Source organism: Rhagoletis zephyria, unplaced genomic scaffold (genome assembly GCF_001687245.7).
Source record: "Rhagoletis zephyria isolate East Lansing unplaced genomic scaffold, Rhagoletis_zephyria_1.1 Rzeph_scaffold_02625, whole genome shotgun sequence".
NCBI classification, from domain to species: Eukaryota; Metazoa; Arthropoda; class Insecta; order Diptera; family Tephritidae; genus Rhagoletis; species Rhagoletis zephyria.
The window spans coordinates 48,280-72,622 of NW_016159709.1; the positions used below are offsets into that span (position 1 = coordinate 48,280).

General features: G+C 34.4%; 2 protein-coding genes across 7 annotated transcripts; one reads left to right on the forward strand and one right to left on the reverse strand.

Moving 5' to 3' along the window:
• Positions 1-4,200: 4,200 nt before the first annotated feature.
• Positions 4,201-23,418, forward strand: lush (general odorant-binding protein lush). Of its 4 annotated transcripts, none has more exons than XM_017621891.1 (5): positions 4,201-4,516; positions 21,096-21,227; positions 21,308-21,343; positions 22,992-23,106; positions 23,214-23,418. In XM_017621891.1, exons 2-5 carry the CDS (start codon positions 21,102-21,104, stop codon positions 23,357-23,359), a joined length of 423 nt encoding a protein of 140 aa, XP_017477380.1. In that variant the 5' UTR covers positions 4,201-4,516; positions 21,096-21,101; the 3' UTR covers positions 23,360-23,418. The 4 variants fall into 4 exon arrangements, with proteins under 4 accessions (XP_017477380.1, XP_017477382.1, XP_017477379.1 ...); XM_017621893.1 differs by lacking the exon at positions 4,201-4,516 and adding an exon at positions 14,140-15,380 and having other exon boundaries at positions 22,992-23,110; positions 23,213-23,415; XM_017621890.1 differs by lacking the exon at positions 4,201-4,516 and adding an exon at positions 15,238-15,380 and having other exon boundaries at positions 23,213-23,415.
• Positions 11,729-24,343, reverse strand: LOC108367303 (uncharacterized). 3 transcript variants are annotated; one of them, XM_017621888.1, is made up of 4 exons: positions 23,939-24,343; positions 23,564-23,772; positions 23,425-23,446; positions 11,729-12,674 (listed from the first exon to the last, which is right to left on the reverse strand). In XM_017621888.1, exons 2-4 carry the CDS (start codon positions 23,660-23,662, stop codon positions 12,295-12,297), a joined length of 501 nt encoding a protein of 166 aa, XP_017477377.1. In that variant the 5' UTR covers positions 23,663-23,772; positions 23,939-24,343; the 3' UTR covers positions 11,729-12,294. The 3 variants fall into 3 exon arrangements, with proteins under 3 accessions (XP_017477377.1, XP_017477375.1, XP_017477376.1); XM_017621886.1 differs by having other exon boundaries at positions 11,729-12,204; positions 12,293-12,674; positions 23,564-24,343; XM_017621887.1 differs by having other exon boundaries at positions 11,729-12,659; positions 23,564-24,342.

Here is a 24,343-nt window from a genome sequence, read left to right on the forward strand (position 1 = left end):
TACAGATATCGGCCTGTTGCAATTTTATTATTCTCAAGTACTCTCGTTTGATACCCATATGGCAACACTTAGTTTATATAGTAAATTTAACTGAATTAAAGTTTTCAAATAAGTGGCAACCCGCTTCAAGAATATTTTCAAAAGTAAGCTTCCTAATCCTCTTTAGTTTAATATTCGTATTGCAATATTTCATTTATTTTACAAATTTTAATGAATACGATTTTTCAATCAGTTGGCAAATCCCCTAAAAATATTTTCAGGATTAAAATTTCCTATCGTCTTTAGTTTGATGCCAATATTGCAATATTTAATTTATGCTATCAATTATATTAAATTAAAGTTTTCAAATAGGTGGCAACCTTCCACAAACATATTTTCAGCTGTAGGCCTTTGTAAATTTCTTTCATTTGACAGCCATATTGCAGTATTCACATTACCGTATCAATTGACCTAAACTGAAATTTTAAACACAGGTGGCAACTCTCTAATTTTTTCTTCTATATTGGAAGCTAAATCTCTAGCGATACAACGGTGAAAACTGCATTCAATTCCATGTTTTCGACTGATGCGCGTACAAATATACAGACAGACAGATATTCAAAAATTCTAAGAATTGTTTATTTGGCTTCTGTGGCTTTAATAAAAACCCACCATATTAATTTTTCTTTAATATCTATAAGGTACAGACATCGACCTGTTACAATTTTATTATATGTATATCTAGATGTAGATATAGATTTCATTTATTTTATCAATTTAATACAATAAAATTTTTCAAACAGGTGGCAGCCCTTCCTAAAACCATTTTCGGCAATAAAATCTCCTAAACCCCTTCAGTTTGATACCCATATTGCAATATTCAATTTATCTCATAAATTAAATTAAATGTAAATTTTCAAACAGGTGCCAACTCTAAAAAATATTTTTGGCTGTAAGCCTTCTTCAGCCTCGTTCTTTTGACGCCCATATTGCAATATTCATTTTTTCTTATCAATTTACTTAAACTCCGATTTTCAAACAGGTGGCAACTCTCTAATTTTTTTCTTCCTATATTTTAAGTTAGACCTCTAGCAATACATCGGTGAAAACTGCATTCAAATCCATGCATTCGTTTTCGAGTGATGCGCGAACAAACATACAGACAGACAGACAAAAATTCAAAAAATTGTTGATTTGGCCTCTGGTGCTCTAATAAAGACCTCCCACATTAGTTTTTCTTTAATATCTATAATGTACAGACATCGACCTGTTACAATTTTATTATATGTATAGATATATAAAATATGTAATGTTAAAGGAGACTTCATTGAAATTGTTCTTTTTATTTTATAATAAAAATCACGAGAGCATTATGTTGTTGTTGTTATGTTGTTATTATGCTGCAATTTAAATATGTAATTCTGAGAAATTGTCTTTCCAAATAAATCCTTTTATAATCGCCAATTCCATGTGAGTAAATTGTTCTCATAATTTAACATGCAAAACAAAAACAAATTGGGAAAAATTATTTTTGTTTTACTTTATAATTTTGGGAATATTTGTTCACATGAGATTCGTGATTCGTGATGAAATTTACTTTTAAATTTCTCATCAGATTTTGCAAAAAATTAGGCTTTGTGGTTAGCGTATCACCAACTTCAACAAATTTCGAATTTAAAATTTCCAATGTATGCAAAAAACTTGAATTCGTCTTGCGCAGGCCGCCCTCTGATAAGCAATTAGCATAAGTACAATTTTGATCACTTTCTTCATCCGTTCTGAAACCTAGTTTCGTCAACTCCCTTTTTGAGATTATACATTAATTTTCAAGTTCATCATATTCGACATCTTTGAGTAGACTGGTGAAATCTTCCGCTTAAAAAAATATTACTGCTCGTTATAAGGTAGCACGAATTTAAGGAAATGTCATAATTGTATTAAAAGTCAAATGGTTAACAACAACAACGAATACCATTAAATGAAACTACCTTCTTTTTTGTATCATGGAGGGGCGCAGTCCGCATGACGTACGGAACCAGTATTTTCAATTTTTGCGCCGAGTCACGACAGGCAGGAGTTTGTTAAGTGTCGATATCTAAAACTGTTCAGCTACAGAACTAAATTCATCAGCTGATGTTATGTCTTTATGTTAATAATTCATTTATTGAGAGAGATATATCAAACGTGCTGGAATGAGAGTTAAAATCCTGGCATAAGCAACGGAGTGGGTCGTGCAATTCAAAATTAGTTTTGCAAGCTTTCAGAAATAGGGGACAAAAGTGTCTTGATACCAGGGAGGGAACATTCTGGCTAACTTCACCCAGAAGAAGCGGACTTGAAATTGAGCCTGTCAGTAATTTAACTATAAAAATCGATATACATACATATCTATTAAATTTTTACACAACATAGAATAAGAGATAGTGATATACAATGGTGGTGATATACAATTATCATTGAACTTATGCCTGACATAACTTACATGAATCAGATCTGTGGAAATAATGTCAGACTTTACTGCCATGGGCCAAAAATCGATCGATGGTAGTAATTTCACGACATAACTCCCATGGATCCTATGTCACGGCTCGGTGGAAGTTATGTCCTTGGAAGTTATGTCGAAACCCCATAAATTAAAGCTTCAAGTTTTGTGGAAAACTTGCGAAAATTCAAAAAATTTAAAAAAATTATCATCAATATTTCAACATTTCTAATGAGAGTTTAAGAGAAGGGTATGTAGGTTTATAGCCTATTCAATTCCAGTATATAAAAGTGCAAGTTTCAAGTTGCTTGCTCGTGTCGATTTTCGAGAATTTTTTTTGTTAAAGGTATTTCGCATTTTATTCCATGCAAAGGACGTTCTAAAAGTTTTCTATATTGAAGAAAATGCACAATACCGTCAGCAAACGAAATTATGTATTAAAAATCAACGCAAAATTTTAGCAACTTGAAACAAGAATCAAAAATTGTGTACGCCCAAGTATGAAACATATTTTATTTTGCTATATTATATATATTTTTATAAATGCACAGTGTGCTTTTTGAACACTACATGCGAATTAATCATAGCGCTTTCGACAGAAGCAGCATTTTGATATGAAACAAAATGGTTTTGAAAGCTAATGTAATTCCTTTTCACCGAAAAATATTGCCATTGAGCCATAATTACTCTTTGACCTTAAAAAAATTGGTCAAAAATAGTGTTCTTCGAAAAAACATGCAAAATCCACCGGATTTATTAAAAAAAGAAATTTTATATTTTTATTATACTAATATTATAGATTTTGAGACGAGCAACGCGATTCCACTGTTCAAAATTCGAAAAAAAATTGAACACCTCAATTGTAAAAATTTATTATTTATTATAATTATTTTATTTGTATGCAGCTGTGTATCCTTCACACAATTTTATCACTCGAAGAACAAGCGCGTTTTAGTGCTATTCAAGACCTTTAATTTGTGTCAAGCCCTTTGTCTCTAAGCCCTTTGAGAGCCAAATTATATTGAAGTAGATAGGACTTACCCCTGATTTTTCGCATTTTTTTTGTTTTTGTTGACTAGTTTTTTCCAATAGTAGACATTTATTTAATTAGAAGGTCTAAAAGCTTTATTTAATTTGATGGCAGTTATGAAGGTCTCCTGCCCAGTGTGCGGCGGTTCAAAACTGTCAAAGAATTCAATAGCATATCGTCACTTGTCACACAATACCTCGCATCCGTGAGGTGGCATTGAAAACAATTTATTTTGGTTACCCTGTCTCAATGCTTCTCTACTTTACAAATTTAATAGTGGATAATTATAGTAGCAGCTCATATTTAGTACGTTTAGTTGGGAAACTATTCACAAATTTTGAAGAAAGTACATTTTTTCGCTCCTTTGTGAAATTTTCGGACTATCTTATACGTGGTATTGCATTTGGCGGATACGAGGTATTGCGCGCCAAGCAATTATCTATTTTGAAGTATACATATCGTCACCTGAAATTAAAAAAAAAAAAACGTAACAAACATCATCGCTGAAATGTAAAAAGTCATAACTAATAAAAAATTCAAAATTCACTTTTTGATTTATATGATGGATTTCATAGAATTACATTTTCCACATACTTTTATGACAAAAGATATATTAGCCACGACTTTTTCAATTTCAGTTGCGATGTTATTACATTTTTTGCATTACAGGAGACGATATGTACTCGTAGTTAGTATGATTGCCGTACTGAGTGCCATACCTACATAAGAGCGCTGAACTTGCCCTTGTCAGCTTGATTTTTTTCTCACTGGTATGTGTTGCTGGCCGCTGTAGTCAAAGGGTTATATACAACTTTTTGCAAGGAACGCGATGAATTGCCAAATGAAATGTGAAATGTCATAACTGGGAACTTGGTAAATCACCTGAAATCTTCGTCAGATTATTTTTCGGATGGTCGTAGTAATATTAACTTGGTACAAAATCCATTTACGAAGCATTCATAAATCTTCAGAATACTTCGACATTGAAACACACCTTTGAATCTGTGTCTCTGAAAGAGTTTTGGGTTAGTGTTAAGAGTAAATATCATGAAGTCGCTAAAAATGCCATCTTAACTTTGCTTCCTTCTTTTACAACGTACTCTGTCAACAGGGTTTTCAGCTTACACTTATACAAAAAACAAATTCAGGTCGAAATTAGATGCTACCCCAGAAATGTGCATACAGTTTTCAGACATTATATCGAACTACTATGTTATACAATACCTAATTAATAACAGTGAAACAATTTCATTCTCTACATTAAGTTTTAGAGTATGTTTATTATTTCTAGTAAAAGTTTTTATTCATATAGAAATTGCACTGCCTTTAACTTTTAGTAATTTAATGTGGGGTTTCATAAAATTAATGGGGTTTAGTAAGGGTTCTATCATCTTAAAAGTTTAAGAACCCCTGTCTTTTAGCACCTTCATTAGCCGCAGCTCTAGCAAGAAGCCAGTTGTACGAACCGGTTTCTAGGAAAACGTATATTTTTTAAATCCCGCGCTTAACTCTTACATGAACAGATCGTTTTAATCAAATGTTAGAAGACGATTCAAGAAACTTCAATAAAGTATACTTACTCTAACAGCCGGTTTCACCAGCAATTTAAGTGGAAAATGATTTTTTATTTTCTGTCAATTTTCACATAAAATTCAAAAAGTTAAAATAATTTTTTCACATAAATTGCTTTCGTGAAATAGGCTGTAACTGCCGCAGATTTAATTTTTACAAAATGTTTTAGCATCTGGTTTTATTACGGCTAGCCAAAAGGAGAATCCTTTCTTTTTGGGTTAAAATATAAATTTCTAACACATTATATTCCATACTCACCTAAATTTCCTCATAAGCACTTGGTAAAATTATTAAACGAAATGGAAATCGTTTCATTGTTTATTTCAAAATTATTACAACAATTTAGTTTTATTCATATGCATTTTTATTAATGATTGCTTATTATTTTACTAAGCTTACAATTGCCGTTATAAAATACTACATCAATTCAGTTTTAATATAATAGTAATATAATATGTATGTATTTCTTTTTATTTTATTAATCAATAACAAATTGAATTTACCCATCATTTGGGCATCAAAGTAATTGTAGTTATTTTATTACTCATTGCAATAAAATAAAACAATAAAAACATTGTGGAATCATGTTCGATTAAAAGAAAACAAATATTTAAATTGAGACCATTTAGAGAGATCATTAACGATGGTATTTATTAACTTTCCTCATGTAGAAAGTGAACCTTTTGAAATAATTGTAAAATACTCGAAAACCAAATAAACAAAATTTGTTTAGTTCTTCCATTTTAATGATATCAGATTAGCGATAGTGAAACTTAAATAAAAATAACAAGCGGGTGGTCAACAGATTCACACTGTTGTCATAATGCGAAGCTTTTCGAAATCAAATTAAATACATTTTTTCTTCTGAGCAAATAATATGCATATTATGTATTTAAAATCTGCGCTGTAACTTTATAGAATTCATTTGTTATTCCAACATCTATAATTTTATATTGTTATTTTTTGTTCCATTAGCGGGTTAAAGACATACAGGTCAAAGGCATTTCATCACAGGAATGAAGCAACAAAAATTTAATTTGGCAAACTTAACAATTCTAAAGACACGCATAGGAAGAAATACAGCTAACAATAGATATTTTCTTTGGGTTAAAAATAAAACAGAAAATAATAATAGTAGGGAAGGATCACAGCATAGTCTATTAGGTAATACATACATACTTCTTTTAAACCGGTTTGCGTTATAAGTTTAAAATACACATTTATGTGTTAATAATTTTTAGGTGGTTTAAAATAAATGAATCATGTGAAAACATCTTTAATAGATTTACATGTATGTATATAGTTCGAATTTCAGAATCATATATCGTCGTTTAAAATACAAAACGCATATCAAGATACAGCAAACCGGCACATATGACGTTATCGAAATTTTACAGTGGAGAGTAAAAATTGTGTTTGTTGTTGTTTTAACAGCATGCAAATTCCCTAAAGAGTTTTGGGAAGTGTTGCTGGAGTGACGGTCCTTGGCCAGATATAAATCTGGGTCGTTCCGGTTACCTAGACCCGACTGCCGTGGGTCTTATTTCAAAACGGGTTTCTCTTTTATAAAGCAATCCCATTTCAGGCTAGTTACAAATCGCTATTTTGGTACGAATAGATAAGACCTGCTGCCAGGTGCTTTCTGTGAGCAAAACTCATTTTTGGTGCAAATTTCAGTTACGCGGTTTTGAACTTTAAACGACGATATGTACATAAATATGTATGCAAGTACATATGTATATAAGTGTGTATACAGCTTTACAAAAACCTGACTAACTCAAGACGGTGCCTTGCAAAATCGTGTTTTCTTTTTGTTCTGTTAATGACATTTAGTACGTCTACTGTAAAAGTACAGCTAATGATTTTCAGTGAGCAAACACCTAAGGACTTTCAAGATATTTGGATTCATAAAATCAGTACACATTTAGGCTTTACAAACATTTTTCTTTTTAAATGTAAAATGCTCTGATTAGTGTTAATTTGCTATTTTTGCACATTCATACAATCCCGAATCAAGTGTTATATGATATCTGTATTAAAATGTATGTATATACAAATATATATATATATATATGTCCATATAACATTTACCTACATTCAATTAAGTATCTTCTTATCTTTTGCATAATATTCATTAGTAATTATCTCTTAACTAGTTTATATTGCGGTTATAAGTAAGTATATATGTATGTATAGTAGGTATGTAAATATGTATAAGAGGTTAATTAGTTAGAAAATACATTGATTGTGTGCTCGTATAATTCCCTCATCAATTATATGTATGTACGTGGGTTAATAAACCCTTACACAAATATTTGCTTGTAATAGTAAATTTTGATAGTTATCGATAATGATCATATGCATACGCAGGTGGATATTTTTTGTGTGGTAGTATTGATATGGGTTATATTGTAATTAGGAATTAAAAATCAAAAATAAAGGAATTTTTCCGGCAAAGCAAGTCCTCATACAAGTTTAAAAAATTCATCGATGTTCAAGATAATTATCGCTTAAAACTATAATCATAAAAAAACTAAAAAGCTTTTAAATAAAAACTCTCTGAGAAAATTTAAAGTAATTCTAAAGTTTAGAGTACCGTTTGGAGCCTTCGTATTTGGCTATTTTTTAGGAAACAAGAAAGTAAACTACTTGAAAAGTTAAGTCCGCAGATACTCAAGTCTCTACTGCATTCACAAGTTAAGGCAACAGCCCAACAGGAAGTGTGACGAAGAAGAAAGAGCTTGCTTCTGCCCGCGTTTTAAAAGTCCTTGCAGTCAGAACAAGACCTGGGCATAAATCACGTTACTTTGAAACGATTGTTGTTCAAACGATACTGACAAAACGTATGTTTATGCAGATTTTTTAAGCTTGAGGTGTTTTGTCTTCTGAGGGGATTTTTTTTTTCAAAAAATCCTTTAAGAGACTATTTTTATGCACAAAAACTCCATTTTGGGACGTATTTTCAAATCCGCCCAGCTCACGTAAATCTTAATATTTTTCTAAAATATTTTCAATGAAGTTTTCAAATATACTAAATTTTGTAATTGCTGTGGAAAAACCGCAACTTTTTTTGGTGATGCAGTCTGCAATATATATGTAAGTCCTCGAATAAAAAGTCGGGGAGAATTTTTTGATCAAGACCCAAAAGAAAAACTAAGCATTAGCTGGTTTAGTTTAGTAATTTTATGAGTGATTTTTGTACTCTTTGTAACAAACATAATTTGAATGTAGCTCTTATTACCACCGGCTTGCCTACCCCTGTTATAAAAGTACAAAGGATTGACCGAGGACGCGTTCCGGTTTTGGTTCAATTCAACACGAGAACAAAATGTATTGTCAAGAACGTTCCCACAAAAGAACCAAACGGTAAAAAAGGTATTGAAATTAGTTTGAACGTGAACAAAATGAGAACAAAAGGCTCGGGAACGTTTCCGCAAAGAACAAAATGCGAAGAAAACTCTCGGGAATGTTCTCAAAAAGACTAAAATGTGAAATCAAACTCTCGAGAACGTTCACAAGAAGTACAGAATGAGAACGAAATTTTCGGAAATTTTTCCAATGAGAAAGAAAGTCTCGGGAACGTTCTGCTATAGAACAAAATTTTTGAGAATTTAACGTTAAGAATGAGAGGGGTGTCTGCGTGTGCTTATGAAAAATCGTTTCAGTTGGGACAATGATTGTTAATTTTAAGCCAGAGGAAAGATGGATCATTTTAACTTCCAGATCGTTTGTTAATAGGGTGGACTATCCATGTATGGAACAAATTTTTATTTTCTGAGCTAAAGAAAAAAGTTCGTGTCTTAAGTTGACTTAATTCTCGCGAATAGTTCAGAGAAGATTTGGTCCCGTTTCATTATCTTGCCAAACTGTTCTACGAGAGAAAGTTCCTTAGACGTCTGTTACCGTTTTGTTCTTTACCAAAACATTCCGGAGACTTCTGTTCCCATTTTGTCCTCTTAAAAAAGTTCCCGAACATATTGTTTGCATTTTTTTGCTTCGGGAACGTTCCCGAGCGTTTTGTTCTTATATAATTCCCGTAGAGAACGTTCTCGTCAGTTTTATTCTCACTTTCGTCCCTGTGGAAACACTCCCAAACGCTTTTTTTTCATTTCAGTTTGGGCTTTAAGCAAGTTTTTAAGAAAACTACAAGAGCGACATTTAGTTTCGATAATACCTTTTGTTCTCGGTCCCTGGTACAAAGTAAAATTTCACAGTGCCCAAACCAAACAGGTTTCACATGGTTTCACACCAAAAATGGTTTTTAGTCTTAAAGTTCCCGTTGTTGCAAAAAAACTACTACTCAGTCAACTAAAGCGCACTTTTACAAGGCTTACATGCCTAAAGTCTAATTAACGGTGGATTTGTGAAACATACAAATATTAATACAAGCATATAGTATGTTTTTTTGACTAGTTTAGACAATAAGTGGTCTATAAAAAGTGGACAATTGTAAAGATAATTTATTTGTGGAATGAGTGACATCGATTGTGATTTATTACATACTTGTTTTTGTATATTCTACCTTCTTATAGCTAAACGTTTTGTTTAAGTTATAGCTTATTTATGTATGTATGTTGTTGTGCAAATTAAATGCAACATTTGAGCCGCACTTGTGCTTGGAAAACCGTTGAGTGGTTGCCTGGAAACTATGTATGCATATATTTCCTCTTACTTAATTTTGCTTAATTATTACGGCAATCATTTATTTAATATCTAAGTGTGTATGTTTTAGGCGACAGAAGAGTAAATCAGCGATGGTTGGTAAGTGAATAGAAAAGTCAGAAAGTCGGCAATGGAACACTTGTAAATGGTGTTTATGTATGTCAAACTATTGTAAGAACTAGTATGTTTCGAATGTCATATTTTTCACATTCGCAAATGCGAATGTTAGAAATAGCGTTAAGAAAGCTATAATCAACTTAAGTCACCGTTTTTATTACTTAATTTTTTTTTAAATTATTAGAACATAGAACGAGAGCTTAACCTATGCAGAGTTTAAATTATTTCTAGGTTGCTTATAAGACTTTTAGCAGTACTTGTTGAAGGCCCATCAATTTGCTTGATATGCTATTTAACCGTTTAGCGCCTGAAGCTAAAAGCCGGTTATTGCCCGCATGCTGGTTAGAAAGACTCATGAACGAAAGACACAAGATCCCGCCTTCCCGAAAGAAAGAAAAAAGTTATTTTCTAGCTGTTGAAATCTCGACGCCATCTTTGTTGTAAGAAGTAAACAACGAAGAGAACAAAAAAAACCGCGTAATTGTTGAATGCATGAATAATCATTTTTATTATGCAAATTGTTCTATAAATCATGTCGTTGTGTTAAATTATTCTTTACCGTATGTGTACACACGTTGTCACAAGCGAAAATTAAGAAAATTGCAGCAAAAAGCCACCACCAAATTGTAAATAACGAACAAATGTAAACAAACGGCTAATGTCAAAGTCGCCCAACTTTTTTCCTAAATGCGATTATAACGGGCTACTAAGAAGAAGGCGAAATCTTGCATTTTTGGTTCATGAGAAAGACTTAGAGCCATTTCAACAATATTAGAGTGAACTATCTGCCCATGTACACATTCGCATTCGCAAAACATTCGTATCATTCGATGCGAATGCGAATGTGTAAAATGATGCGAATTATTCACATAACGAATGCGAATCCAAATATTCGCAACTTCCCTGGTAGGAACGCTTAATAATAAACATACATACATACCATACATATATACATACCAGGGATGGAATTTAAATATTTGAAATGAGGCCGCAATCGGATAAAAAATGTGCCGCAATATAGATTAAAGGGCCGAATATTGGAAGGTTGTTTCCCCATTTTAGCTTTCTTGAAAACCTAAACATTTCAGACCATTTATTTGCTTATAAATTCGGGGATGGCAATAGACTACTGTGTCAAAGATATAAAAATGAGAGAAAAATATATATATTTTAATAACATCGTAGAAATCAGTGTTAACCATGCTTCCTTGAACTCGAAAATTGGAAAAGATATGATTGAAATCAGTGTTAACCATGGTTCCTTGAACTCGAAAATTGGAAAAGATATGATTGAGTTTTTGAAGTTTCCATGAAGCAAGAGTTAAGAACTCAACGAAATAGTTTCTTAAAAAACTTATTGAAAAAAAGATAAAGAATGAAAACCCGATTCTGCATAAAAATATTTAAAAAATTCTTCAACGAAATCATAATGAGATTTTTGATGCTGCTTTTAACTTTTTTCAAAGATTGGTTTAAGAAAAACTTGATTAAGTGGGACCAAAACTATTTCGATTTAGATTTATGAGGTATCACTGGTTGGTATTTAACCATTTTTTTTATTTTTTGCAAAATTTAACTCATTCGCGTCCCTTTACCAATAGAAATAAAAGAATAAATGAAAGAGAAAATACCTTTCCAATAATACCTCATAAGTGTATATCGGAATAGTTTTGGTCGAGTTATTCAAGCTTTCCTTACACCAATATTTGAAAAGAGTTAGAAAAGTATTAAAAATCTTATTATTACGATTCCGTTGAAACATTTTTTTTAATGTATTTATACAGATTTTTTAGGCTTGAACTGTTTTCTCATCTGAGGATATTTTTTCAAAAAATTATTTAAGAAACTTTTTATTCATAAAAAACTAAATTTTTGGAAGTATTTTCAAATCGGTTCAGCTCACGTAAATCTTATTATTTTTTCGAAATATTTTGGTGCAAGTCTTAAAATTTAATAGATATTATAACTCCAAAGGAAACACAATACCGATTGTTTTTTGTATGGGGAGCGAGGCAGTCTAATATTGTACATACGTTGGAAAGCAGAAAAAATTTAAATTTTATTAGCATAACCATATTTTTTAATCTAAGTACGCAAAGGGCCGGGTGGCATTAAAAAGAGAGAAAATAGCACGATTGTGCATACTTTTCCATCCCTGGTAAATACATAGGTACATATGTATGTACTATATTATATGCAAAATTTTCCTGTATAAATGCTTTTAAATTGACCAAGTTGCCCTAAGTTTAATTATATCAAATTATGTTTAACAATGCAAAACTTGCAACTCCTCATTTACATACATACGTTCCCTGCCCGAAAATTTCGACTTCTCCATCCACTTGCCTTATTTTGGAGACTCCTTAAAGCAATGGAAATTATATTATTGGCAATGTTTTCTTATTACTCAAACGCATATGTATGTAGTATTTTGTCACATTCATGCATACAATTAATGCTTATCTGCTTCCGTTTCCTGTTTCTCAACTGCATCAGCTTCCTTCTTCCCATCCTCGACAGGTGTATTAACGCTTTCAATACCTTTCTCTCCGTTAATTTCTTCTTTAGTTGCCTTAGCAGCAGCGATGTCACCATCTTTTTGCTTCTTGTCGCTCTTTTTCTCCTTGACGTTTGCGTCCTTCTTACCATCTGTGCCATTTTCTGTAGCTGGTGCTGTCGCTGCTGATGCTGCACGCTTAGCTCGCAACTTGATGCGTTGCGCCGGTCCAGCAGCCGTGTTGGCACAGTTGCAGATGGCATCAAAGATGCGCACCACCAAACCGCGCGCACGATTCACCATTTTTCCATTCTTTAAATCTGGTATAGTAAAACCTTTTTATGTCAAGTATTGTGTGGTTGTGCGTTTTTTTATTTAAATACATATGTTTGTGATGTATTTTTGTAGGCATAATTTGCATTAATTTTAAGCGATGGTTTCAATTTATTGAGGTTTGATGGGGGTGCAGAGCAAAAAGGTGAAAATTGCGAAAAAATACAGCATTAGCATTTGAAATCATACATGCAACAAAGGACAAGCACAAACAACAATTGAAAAAAAAAACGAATACTACAAACAACAGCAAGACTTAATAGCCGCTTCAAGAGCTTATAAAAATCACTCATACGCCACACTATCGTTTGTCATGCGTTTCTAACGAGCTTCAATTGATTTGATGATGCCAGTACTTTGGCTACATTGTGATCAATATTTACCAAAATATAATTAGTAGCTTTCAAATCATTTAAAGTTTGTAGCAATTAGTTTTTGTCGCCTAACGCTGTAACTGTTTACCTGCTATTTTAATTACCCGATAATGCATTTCAGATTGTTGCACTTAAAAAAATAGTATCGCTGAATATCCACTTATAATCGCTTGGTATATCATTTAAAAATTTCTTTAACTTTTTTAAGTAAAATAAAAAAAAAGAATGTAATAGTTTTACTGTGCGTGATAAAAATCAGAATGCTGAGACTATTTGTACATCTAACGAACAATTAGAGATCTGGAATGATCGTTTGACCTATCTACATACATGTACATATGTATATGTACAGTGCAGTCCACCGCCTCCAAAATGGAGGGAAATTTTTATTGAAAACTCAAAAATTAAACCTACCAAATCAAGGGTGCTCTATCGTCTGGTGGTACATCGACCTTGTTCAACCTCTAAATGACCTTCGAACTTCAACTCGTTCTGAACTTCTTAAATTAGTAAAGATACTTTTTATTGGAAAGCGATAATTTTAAATTACCAAGCCGGGGATGGTCTATATTTTGGTCGTATTACCGACTTCCGGCTAAACAGACCGGAAGTCCATTCTAGAAAAAAATGTCCGACAAATGATATGTATTTTTGTTCGCAGAATCCGGATGGACAATAAAATATGCGTGTCTAATTAAAAAAAGGACTTCCGGTCAGTTTAACCTAATTCCGGTCGAAACCGAGACGCGGAAATACACCAAAAGATAGAGCATCCCCGATTTGGTAGGTTATTCAATAAAAAATATTTTGCTTCAATTTTACAGGGGTGGACTGGTAGTCTAGGATCCGGCTTATCTGTACATACATATCGTCGTTTAAAATACAAAAACGCGTATCAACAAAATGCAAAACCGCGTATGTGAATTACGTAAATTATCTTCTAGAGAGTAAAAACACTTATATTTCAAAATGGTTCTCTTTTTAATAAAGCGATTCCATACCTGACCAGTATATTTCAGGACGAGTGGATAAGGATTGAGCCAAGAGCTTGTGTGGGCAAATCCAATTTTTTGCAGCTAATGCCAGTTACGCGGTTTTGCAGAATGACGATACGCGGTTTTGTACTTTAAACGACGATATGAATACATATTTACGCCTTTCATATGCAGTATATGGCCTGGTCAAATTTATTTACCAATGGACTGACCTCAGCATTGCCACTATTAAGCCCATATTAACTGTGCCGACATCGCTAATCTGAACATCGACATCGTTAATCTGAATTAATCCACTTTAACAAGACATCCTATACCTTATGCGATGGTGCGATTTGAAATGCCCTAAGGTAAAGGGCGTACCAACCATGCTCTTGGAGCTTTACCCCATGCCGAGTCCTTCTTGAAGGACAAATAGCCAGCAGCAGTATTTTGTCCTCTCTCTTATTAAATATTACCTTGGCTGTTGCAATGCGAGATGCAACATGAAGAGGTAAAATAATCGGATTGGGCCTACTTGAGCGACTTGAAGGCTAAAAATACTTGGATGACAGTTGCGTTTTAACTGAGAGGCCTTTAGATATTCAAGCTAAACTCCACGCTATAGTGTCTCATGCTAGCAAGGAAAAAGCAAGCATTTGGAATGGTTAAAAGCATCTGATGATCTTAATGATTATTCAAATTTACAAGGCTCCGGCTATTTAACTTGAATTTTAAATCTGTCCTTCTCTATGGATGTCTCCAATCTGTCATCAACCATTGCCGCCGAAAGATTCCACTCATTACCTGACTCGAGGTCATTCCCAACCAATTACTGTGGGCGCTTACACAACAAATTTTTAAGACCAAGTGGTCTTGGATTGCCCACACGCTACGTAAGTCAGCTGATTGCATCGCAAGAAAAACTATCGACTGGAATCCATCTGGCCAAAGACGAGTGGTGAAATTCATTTAGCAAGCAAATTCGAGCTTTCCCTAACCCTAATAACGAAAGGCCCTATCTAATTTGGTACAGAATTCCATGTTGTACAAAAGTCGGGAGGTACACATGAAAAGCGATATTTCATATGTTTATGTGTCTTATACCACACATTCCCAAGTTTCATAATAATTTTATTCCGTGTACTGCGTCCTATGAAGATTATAAAAGTAACTGAACCTCGCAGCGGCGAATCATGAGTTTTTAGGCGGTTATACGATTAGTTTCTCTACAAAAACTAAAAGATTATAAAAAATTGAATCTATTTTAAATATTGAATAACATACGGAAATGCTTTTTGGTTTGAATATAATAAGAAATTTTCTACCGTTATTAGCGTGTATTATAGGTGTTAGTGCGGTGAGTGATATTACATAATGTTGCAAAACTACCTACAAGATTTAAATCTCATCNGTGCGGTGAGTGATATTACATAATGTTGCAAAACTACCTACAAGATTTAAGTTTACAGAAATCAAAATTGATGAAAGTAATTAAATAGTCTTGAAAAAATTGTGCTTTTGGCAAAAATCAAGATTTCAACATATATTAAGTAATAAAAACGTTGTTAAAGTGCTAAAATTAAATTTTCCTCATTCGTTTTGCAAAAGTTTTACAAATGACATCACTAAAAACGGACGGATTAAAATATCACCAGGAATAAAATCACAAAAGTTCCAAAACAAAACCGATTGCCAGATATTTTTTTCGCTACCATAATTTAAAAAAAAATAAAAAATTGGCGAACACTGAAATTCTTGGTGGTTTAATTGCGATTAAAAGCGGTTGAAGACTTAGTATTTATGGTCGTTTAAAAAACATATTAAAGGGTTTAAATATAATGATTTAAATCAGGGACACGGTGTTCCATAACGATTACTAGGTGAGAAATATTTTTTATTTTGCCGATAAGAGTTATAACCCAAACCCAACGTTCACTTTTTAAGTTGCCTGATAACTGTAATATGTTTTCCGTCGCCAATAAGTTTTTTTTTTACGTAACACCGTTTAAACTCCGTCTTGAAAATTTTTTAAATCGGATAAAATCACGCCTTCTAGAAATATTGCCAGCTTTGAGCTTTCGAAAATTATCGGTTTTAAACCGTTTAAACCGTTTAAAACCGTTTCGTTTTTCAAAACCGAAACCATAACCGTTATCTTGACTTGAAAAGGAACGAAACCGAAACCGAGACCCCTATTGCAAGTGTCGACTAGTAGTAGATAAACGACTCTAATTCAGGCGTGGTGTTAATGCTGGTAACCAAATAAACGAAGTCGTCTACTTTTTCAAACTTGTAACTGTCAACAGTGACGNAAACTTGTAACTGTCAACAGTGACGTGGGTGCCAAGACGCGTATGCTCTGACTGTTTGTGTGATGACAGGAGATACTTCGTTTTATCCTCGTTCACCACCAGACCCGTTCGCTTTGCTTCTCTATCCAATCCCGAGAAGGCAGAACAGACGTAGCCCTTGTTTTTACCGATAATATCGATGTCGTCGGCATACGCCAGCAATTGTACGCTCTTATAAAGTATTGTGCCTGAGCGGTTCAGTTCTGCGGCTCTTATTATCTTCTCCAACATAAGATTAAAGAAATCACACGAAAGGGGGTCCCCTTGTCTGAAACCTCGTTTGGTATCAAACGGCTCGGAGAGGTCCTTCCCTATTCTGACGGAGCTGGTGGTATTGCTCAACGTCATTTTACACAGCCGTATTAGTTTCGCGGGGATACCAAATTCAGACATCGCGGCATAGAGGCAACTTCTCTTCGTGCTATCGAAAGCGGCTTTGAAATCGACAAATAGATGGTGTGTGTCGATCCTATTCTCGCGGGTATTTTCCCAAGATTTGGCGTATTGTGAATAACTGATCTACGGTGATTTTTCCAGACCTAAAGCCACACTGATAAGGTCCAATCAGTTCGTTGACGGTGAGCTACAGTCTTCCGCATAATACACTCGATTAGACCTTATTGTTGGCGCGTATGGCGGAGTCGCACACTTAAATTCCAGTCGTCGGTCACGCATTCATTTGACCATATTCTGTATACGAGCTGATGCATGCACCTCATCAGCTCCTCGCCGCCGTACTTGAATAGCTCGGCTGTCAGGCCGTCAGCTCCAGCAGCTTTGTTGTTTTTCAGCCGCGTAATCGCTATTCGTACCTCGTCATAGTCAGGCGGTGGGACAGCTACTCCATCAACATCGACTGGAGACTCGGGTTCGTCTTCTTTATTACTTTCAGTTGTTGTTCTTACAGGAGTTCGCCCCGGTCTTGAAACCTTCCGTAAGTCGCCTAACCCTCTGGTAGAATTTTTGGGCGTTCTTCCTGTCGACCCTGTGTAAGCGGCGCCTTTTTTTTCTGCGGCTTCTTAACATTCCTCATCGTACCAGTTGTTCTTTCAGGCTCGCTGAAATCCAACTACTTCTACGGCGGCGCACACTGAAGCCAAGCGTGCTCAAAATTTAATTTTGAAAAAATAGTTTTTGGACAAACAAAAACGCAGCTTTATTCCCTATTAAATTCTTCATTTAATGCTAAGTTTTCAGCTTTCTATCGTTTTTCGGCTAGGAGATATGCGTGTCCAAGCTTGACAAATTTGAACAAGAAACTGGTTTTTTCAAAACTAAGAAATTCAAATGTGCAATTCGAATTGTTACTGTAAGAAAGTGGTATTATATTTCGTTATTTTGTTTTTTGCATTACCTCAAATGGAGCTTATTTATTCTTTTGGTGTATTTTGTTTGAAATTATGTGTTTTAAAAAAATTATGATTAACAAATAACTAAACTTACCTCTGTTTTTTGCAAGTGTAATTTTCAAAATCACTTTCTTTTAATGCTCAAAGCGCTTTTAAATTTGACAGTACTGCAATAAAGAATGTTCCTTCTTTACTAAAAATCCGGGATCAAAACCAAAAGCACTTTGCGCATTTCTGAATAAAATGGTTTTAAAAATTTCTCTTTGATTTTAATTAAACACAAAAACATATACTTCTGGTTAACTTTGATTCTGTTTCATTTCGAACTTAAACTGTTTTTTAGTTATAGGTTGCTCAATGAACAAAAGGCGGATTTAGTTCTAACGAGGACTTAAAAATCTTTAGTGAGAAGCGGATTTAGTTCGAATAAGGACTTAAAAGACTTTAGATCTATAGTAGGAAAACGGGCCGCGCTGACAATTTAGGAGATTGTTAGTTTTATTAGACCCTCTGATTACTTGCTCGCACTTGTTGCCAGTGGTCACCAACCGGAGATCTTTCTTTGCTGAAGCAATGGAGTTTGTGGAACTTGAAGGGAATTATATTAGTTGAACGGGGCTTGGATGGGATTTAGATTCCGACTATGAAGAATAAGTGTCACAGTTTTCATTACATAGTGCTTATCATAACTATAAGACACCCACATATTGACAAGTTTTGACTATTTTTTATTATTATTTAAAATTAATTTTTTTTTTTTTTATACAAATATAGTTTATTTCTTAACAAAAATCGAATAAATCTAAGCTTCAAACTTCGTAAAAATATCGATGTTTTTAATTAGATATTTAAAAAAGATTTTGAGTGCAAGTCGGAAGTAGCTAGGACATGCCGTTGATTTTTGGCAAATTTGTTTGTGAAGGTGTCGCTCATTTTCTACAAATAAAAAAATCGTCGGACATACTTCGTATGGAAATACGTAAGACCCAGCTACATCAAAGTTGCTCTTTAATGTACTACAATTAAATGGGTTACAAAACTGCATACTGAAAATCCTTTTAATAGTGCTCATCATACCTATAAGCCACCCACATATTGAAAAGTTTTGACTTTTATTTTATTAATCGACTTCAAAAAAAGGAGGAGGTTATTAGTTCGTCGGGATTTTTTGTAATGTATGTTACCGCATAACTTTGGACCACGTTAACCGATTTCCATAATTCTTTCTTATCGGAAAGGTGGTACCTCAACGGTGGTCCATTATGCTTTACAATTAAAACGTAAATTTTTATTACATTTTATCGCTTTTAACTTAGCTTTAATTATTGCGAATTTATTGATAAAGCTATCCTCAAATTGAAAGGACTCGTATTAAAAAATTGGCCACTAATGGGTTAAAATATGGTCATCAATGCGTTAAGTCAAAGTCGTAAATGGGTTAAATTATTTATAATTTGCACAATAATAAAATCAAATTAACTTAACATAAGATATTACAAAAACCTGGGTCACAAACATCATTCAATAATAAAAGCTTTGCTCAAAAAGCAGTTTTCTCGCTCCCTCTTGACAAAATCGGCTCCCTTAGCAAAGCATTGTGTGTGGGTTCGTGTGTGTGTGCAAAGCTTTTGTAAGGGAGCTAAGGGAGTGTCAAAACTCTAATGTCAATAATGAGCAAACCTTTAATTAATTATTGAATCATGGGTCACCAATGGGTTAATGCATGATCAATAATGGGTTAATACGTCAAAAATTTACTCTTAAAAAGTAGTTCAAGCGAGTCTAATGGAAAGAAAATGATTTCAGAATTTTGAGCACCCGCTTATATGGGGCGGCCCCAGTGTGCGGCGGTACTTAATGATCGGGAAATGTGGTTCCACTGCTCGCGTATGTCGGATTGGTGAAGAGTGCTCTCAGAGAGCAGGTGTGTGAGTCGAGTGGCGAATAAATTAAATTGGTCATCTGTTGTGATTGCAGCTTTTCGACGTTAAGCTTTCCTTGCATTGTTTGGCGCACATTTTTTGCTGCACAGAGGCGGGTGCGTATCTTGGCTACAACAAGATAGTGATCCGAGTCGATGTTTGGCCCTCGGAGTGTACGTACGTCTAATACGCCTTACGTTTATCACAGCATGATCGATTTGGTTTCTCGTTTTTCGATCTGGAGACAGCCATGTAGATTGGTGGATGATCTTACGCTTCGGGCCCCGGCGAAGTCGCTCAGCCTCAGTCCGTTATCGGACGTTTCGTCGTGGAGGCTGAATATTCCGAAAGTGGCGCCAAAGATTCTTTCCTTGCCCACCTTGGTNGATCTTACGCTTCGGGCCCCGGCGAAGTCGATCAGCCTCAGTCCGTTATCGGACGTTTCGTCGTGGAGGCTGAATATTCCGAAAGTGGCGCCAAAGATTCCTTCCTTGCCCACCTTGGTATTAAAATCGCTAAGCACGATTTTGACATCGTGTCGGGGGCAGCGCTCATATGTACGTTCCAAGCGCCCATAGAAGAGATCCTTGGACGCCACGTCCTTCTCTTCCGTCGGGGTATGGGCGCAGATGAGGGAGATTTTGAAGAATCTAGCTTTGATGCGGATTGTGGCTAGACGTTCGTCCACCGGGATGAACGCCAGTACTCGGCGACGGAGTCTCTCTCCTACCACGAATCCAACACCGAATTTGTGCTCCTTTACGTGGCAACTGTAGTAGACGTCGCAAGGCTTTACGCTTACTTTTCCTTGCCCCATCCATCGCATTTCTTGGATGGCGGTGATGTCAGCATTTGTCTTCCCGAGGACATCAACCAGCCGGGCAGAGGCACCGTCCCCATTAAGGGTCCGGATATTAAAGGTGCATACCCTTAAATCGTCATCAAAAAAAGGAGACCCCGATCCGAGGCTGTTTGTTCTTTTTCATTGGGCGGGCGCGTACGCGAAGTTTTACGCCTTCTCACTTTAGCTCGCTCCCAAACGGGTGTTTGGTTGCTACCCAGAGGATACGTGGATATAAATATCCGGACGTTGTAAGCTGCGATTTGAACCGTACGCACAAGAATCGCTTCTGGCTACTCCCAGGTGAATGGCAGTCAAAAGTTTTCCACTTCTGCGCACGGAACCATCCTACGTGGACCACGTTAACCGATTTCTATAATTCTTCTTTTTATGAGAAGGTGTTACGTCACAGGTTAACAGATTTTAATACAAAAACGGACGTAAATGTGCCAAACCATTTTTTCCTAATTGTGCAATGAGTTAGTTCTTTGCTATCGGATATTTTTCAATAATTAAAGTTTGCAGTTAGGTCTGGGGTGATAAGTTATTGCTTCTTTAAAATTTGATATACAAATAACCTCATTTTATTTCTACATACATACATTCCAGGTAACAATGCAACAGTTCGAGACTTCGTTGGATATGATGCGCAATGGTTGTGCTCCGAAATTCAAAATTCCAGTCGAACTACTAGACCGTTTAAGAGATGGTGACTTTGTGGAAAACAATTCTGAATTGAAAGTAATGTAGAATAAAAAATCATCTTGAAATTAAGTGTAACGTTTTTGCTAATAATTTTTATTTATTTGTAAATAAAAAAGTGTTACACCAGATGCGTAGCACAACTAGCAGGAACGGTAAGTTGCATTTAACGAAATGTATATTACATACATACATTTTTATCAATGAATTCTTTATTTTATTTTATATTGCGCGTATATCTATTGTGCATAACTACCCTGCAGGAAATTGAATTAGTTTGAAAGTAATTTATAAACTACTTTATTTGCAATGATAACTAATTGAAATTCTCACTATTTTACCTGCAAAAAACTCATTTATTTAACATGGCGATGTCCTAGGAAGCAGTCAATTGCATTTTTCTGCATGTATTTTCAATTACTTTAAAACGAATTTGGCTTAAACAACTTCAAAGTCAGTATGTTTCGTTTGAATGCGCTTTCGTTCTGCACTTCACAGATGATTTTTCATAACTAAGAAAAACCGAAATTAAAAATTTTAAATTAAATGAGATTTGAACATGGACATTCTTGGCTGCGACCAATTGTAGCAAACATCTTTGCACGCTCAGCTACAGCCAGACATGTAAATGCGCTTTCAGATGTTCAGCTTGAATTGTGTGCAAACAGCAGGTCGACTGTCCGACTCTGCATTTAATTTCAACTACTTTAAAATGAATTTGGCTTACACAACTTCAAAGTCAGTATGTTTCTTTGAATACGCTTGCGTTCTGGACTTCACAGATGCTTTTTCATACTTCCAAGACACAAATTGTTTTTTGAGCAAAGAGTATAAAAATTCGAAACATTTACTCATTGCATTTGTTTTAAAGTAGTTGTTGTTGTTGTAGCAGCATACAAATTCCCCAAAGACTTTTTGGGGAGTGTTGCTGGAGTGACAGTCCTTGGCCAGATATAAATCTGGGTCGTTCCGGTTACGTAGACCCGACTGTCGTGGGAACGTGTTTTAAAGTAGTCTTTCAATAAGTTGATTTAAAAAAAATCACTTGTTTCCGTCAGGGTATGTACATATATTCTAGATGTACATATGTTTATGTTTTGTATGCATGTATGTATTTACGTAGAGATACATATCGTTACTTTCATAGAAAGGTCTATCATATATAAGGGTAATCAAAAAAACTTTATAAAACTTTAATGACCTTATTCATAAAAAATTAAGTAGCTTTAAAAGAGGTTTAGAAACTGAGAAATTTATGAAAACGTTATTTTATAAAGCTCTTTAAACCTGCTTTATTTTTTATGAATAAGGCTATATTTTTCGGTTACAAATTCCTTCAAAACATTGTTTTTTATTATTGATTTATTGATGTAGTAGTTGTCTTTAAATTCTAAAAACGGTATGAGTTAGGGGTTTTACATATTATAGTAACGATATATTCCTATGTATCGCTACCCTCATTTATAAACTCCCTATATAAGATATTTAGTTTTCTATTATATGAGATAAAAAAAACATTAAAATATTGAAATTCTTTACGCACGAACTTTTTTTTTTTCAAAGCGCTGTAACTAATTTATCGATTTAGTAATTGTTTATAAATTGTATTCGATTCTTTAGAGATGTCTTCCAAAATATGCATGAATGAAAATTAGTTAAGGGCATTCTACTATATTGAGGTAACGATATAAAGGCTCAAATATCTATTTTTTTCGCTTCCAACATTAAAAATTATGAACTCCTCAAAATTGTCGTATGTGTGCAATCATGATCATCTACTTTCGTCTAACATTCTATTTATAGTTAACTAAGAAGGGTGATTTTAGCGTGCAAAAAGCGTTGGCACAAATTCCAATTATATTACCACCTGAGATGCAGGACACAGCCAGGGAAGCAATGAACGCTTGCAAGGAAGTGCGTAAGTACAAATCAAAAAATAATATTAGTTTCTTTGAAATTACAAAGATAAATATTAATTTTTCTATCAAATATACTCATGCCATCCTATATATTATATTTTGCAGAAAAAAACTACAAGGAATCGTGCGAGCGTGTTTTCTACACAACGAAATGCGTGCGTGACTATGCTCCCGATACTTTCAAGTTTCCATAATTTTGTGCAATTGTTTTTGTATTTGCTATGTAAATATATGCATACATATGTAACGTAAATATATCATTTTAATTTTAAGTTAAACCACACAAAACAACAAAATGAATATTTGGCTAAACTTACTCTGACGCGTTTTTTCCTTTGGCTGCAATATAAGAATATAAAGAAGCAATTTTTTTTTTATCGGCACACAGTAATTTATATTAACCCCCAATTGTAAACCATTTCCTTTTTCAATGTGTGTTTTTCTTGAATCCTTTACCTGTTGCAAAGTTTTGTCATTTTTCGAATCCTGCTGCTTCACAGCCTCAGCCTCGGCCTTTTGCAGCACATCATCAATAAATTCTGAGACTACTTCCATATTCTTCGAGTCCTGTTTGAATTCGTCGATACGTGCATCCAGTGGCTCTGCTTCAGCCTCAATTTTATCAATGCTATCTTCACCAGCATCTGTTGGGGCCTCCGCTGTGGCTACATCACCAGCAAAATGTGCGCGCATTACAATTGTATTTTCAATAAACTTATGATTTATAAATTTAATTGTTGGCTAATTCACTATTTTAAGGTGAAATTTTAATATTTCTTTGTTGAAAAGCTTGTCCTTTGTTCAGATTTAAAAAATTTTGTATCTACTCACTACGGTTTTTCTTGTGCGACTACAAAGCGAACGAGCACATTTGTTAAAATCTGCCATGTATGTGTGTGTATTTGTATGCCTGCGCTAAATTTGTAAGGGTGTGTAAGTCTGATAACACTCAAGTACTGGATGTGTGATTGTAAGGCTGGTTGGTTGACTTGGTGGGAGGGTGGTTGGTTGGAAATAGACAACAAGGTGCAATGCAAATTGTGCCACCACGCCCGACATAGCTCAAGTGGCGAATATTTAGAAACGGTGAAAAATCAATGAACTTACTGTCTGCGCTTTAATATTTCGGAAAGCAACAAAAACATGTTGAACGGGTAAAATTAATAAGCGGTAAACGGTTGATCGGATTCGAAAAACACAAAATTGTGGCTAACGGAAAAATTATACATATTTTCA

Bases quoted from the DNA above. Each gene is read 5' to 3' on its own strand.
- lush (XM_017621890.1), top strand. From the start codon at position 15,312: ATGCTTTTTGGTTTGAATATAATAAGAAATTTTCTACCGTTATTAGCG. The intron at 15,381-21,095 runs GTGAGTGATATT...CATACATTCCAG, and splicing joins GTATTATAGGTGTTAGTGCG to GTAACAATGCAACAGTTCGA. The intron at 23,107-23,212 runs GTAAGTACAAAT...TATATTTTGCAG, and splicing joins GAACGCTTGCAAGGAAGTGC to AAAAAAACTACAAGGAATCG.
- LOC108367303 (XM_017621886.1), bottom strand. From the start codon at position 23,800: ATGCGCGCACATTTTGCTGGTGATGTAGCCACAGCGGAGGCCCCAACA. The intron at 23,447-23,563 runs GTAAAGGATTCA...CTTATATTGCAG, and splicing joins ATGACAAAACTTTGCAACAG to CCAAAGGAAAAAACGCGTCA. The intron at 12,675-23,424 runs GTAAGTTTAGCC...TGACATAAAAAG, and splicing joins AAAGGAAAAAACGCGTCAGA to GTTTTACTATACCAGATTTA.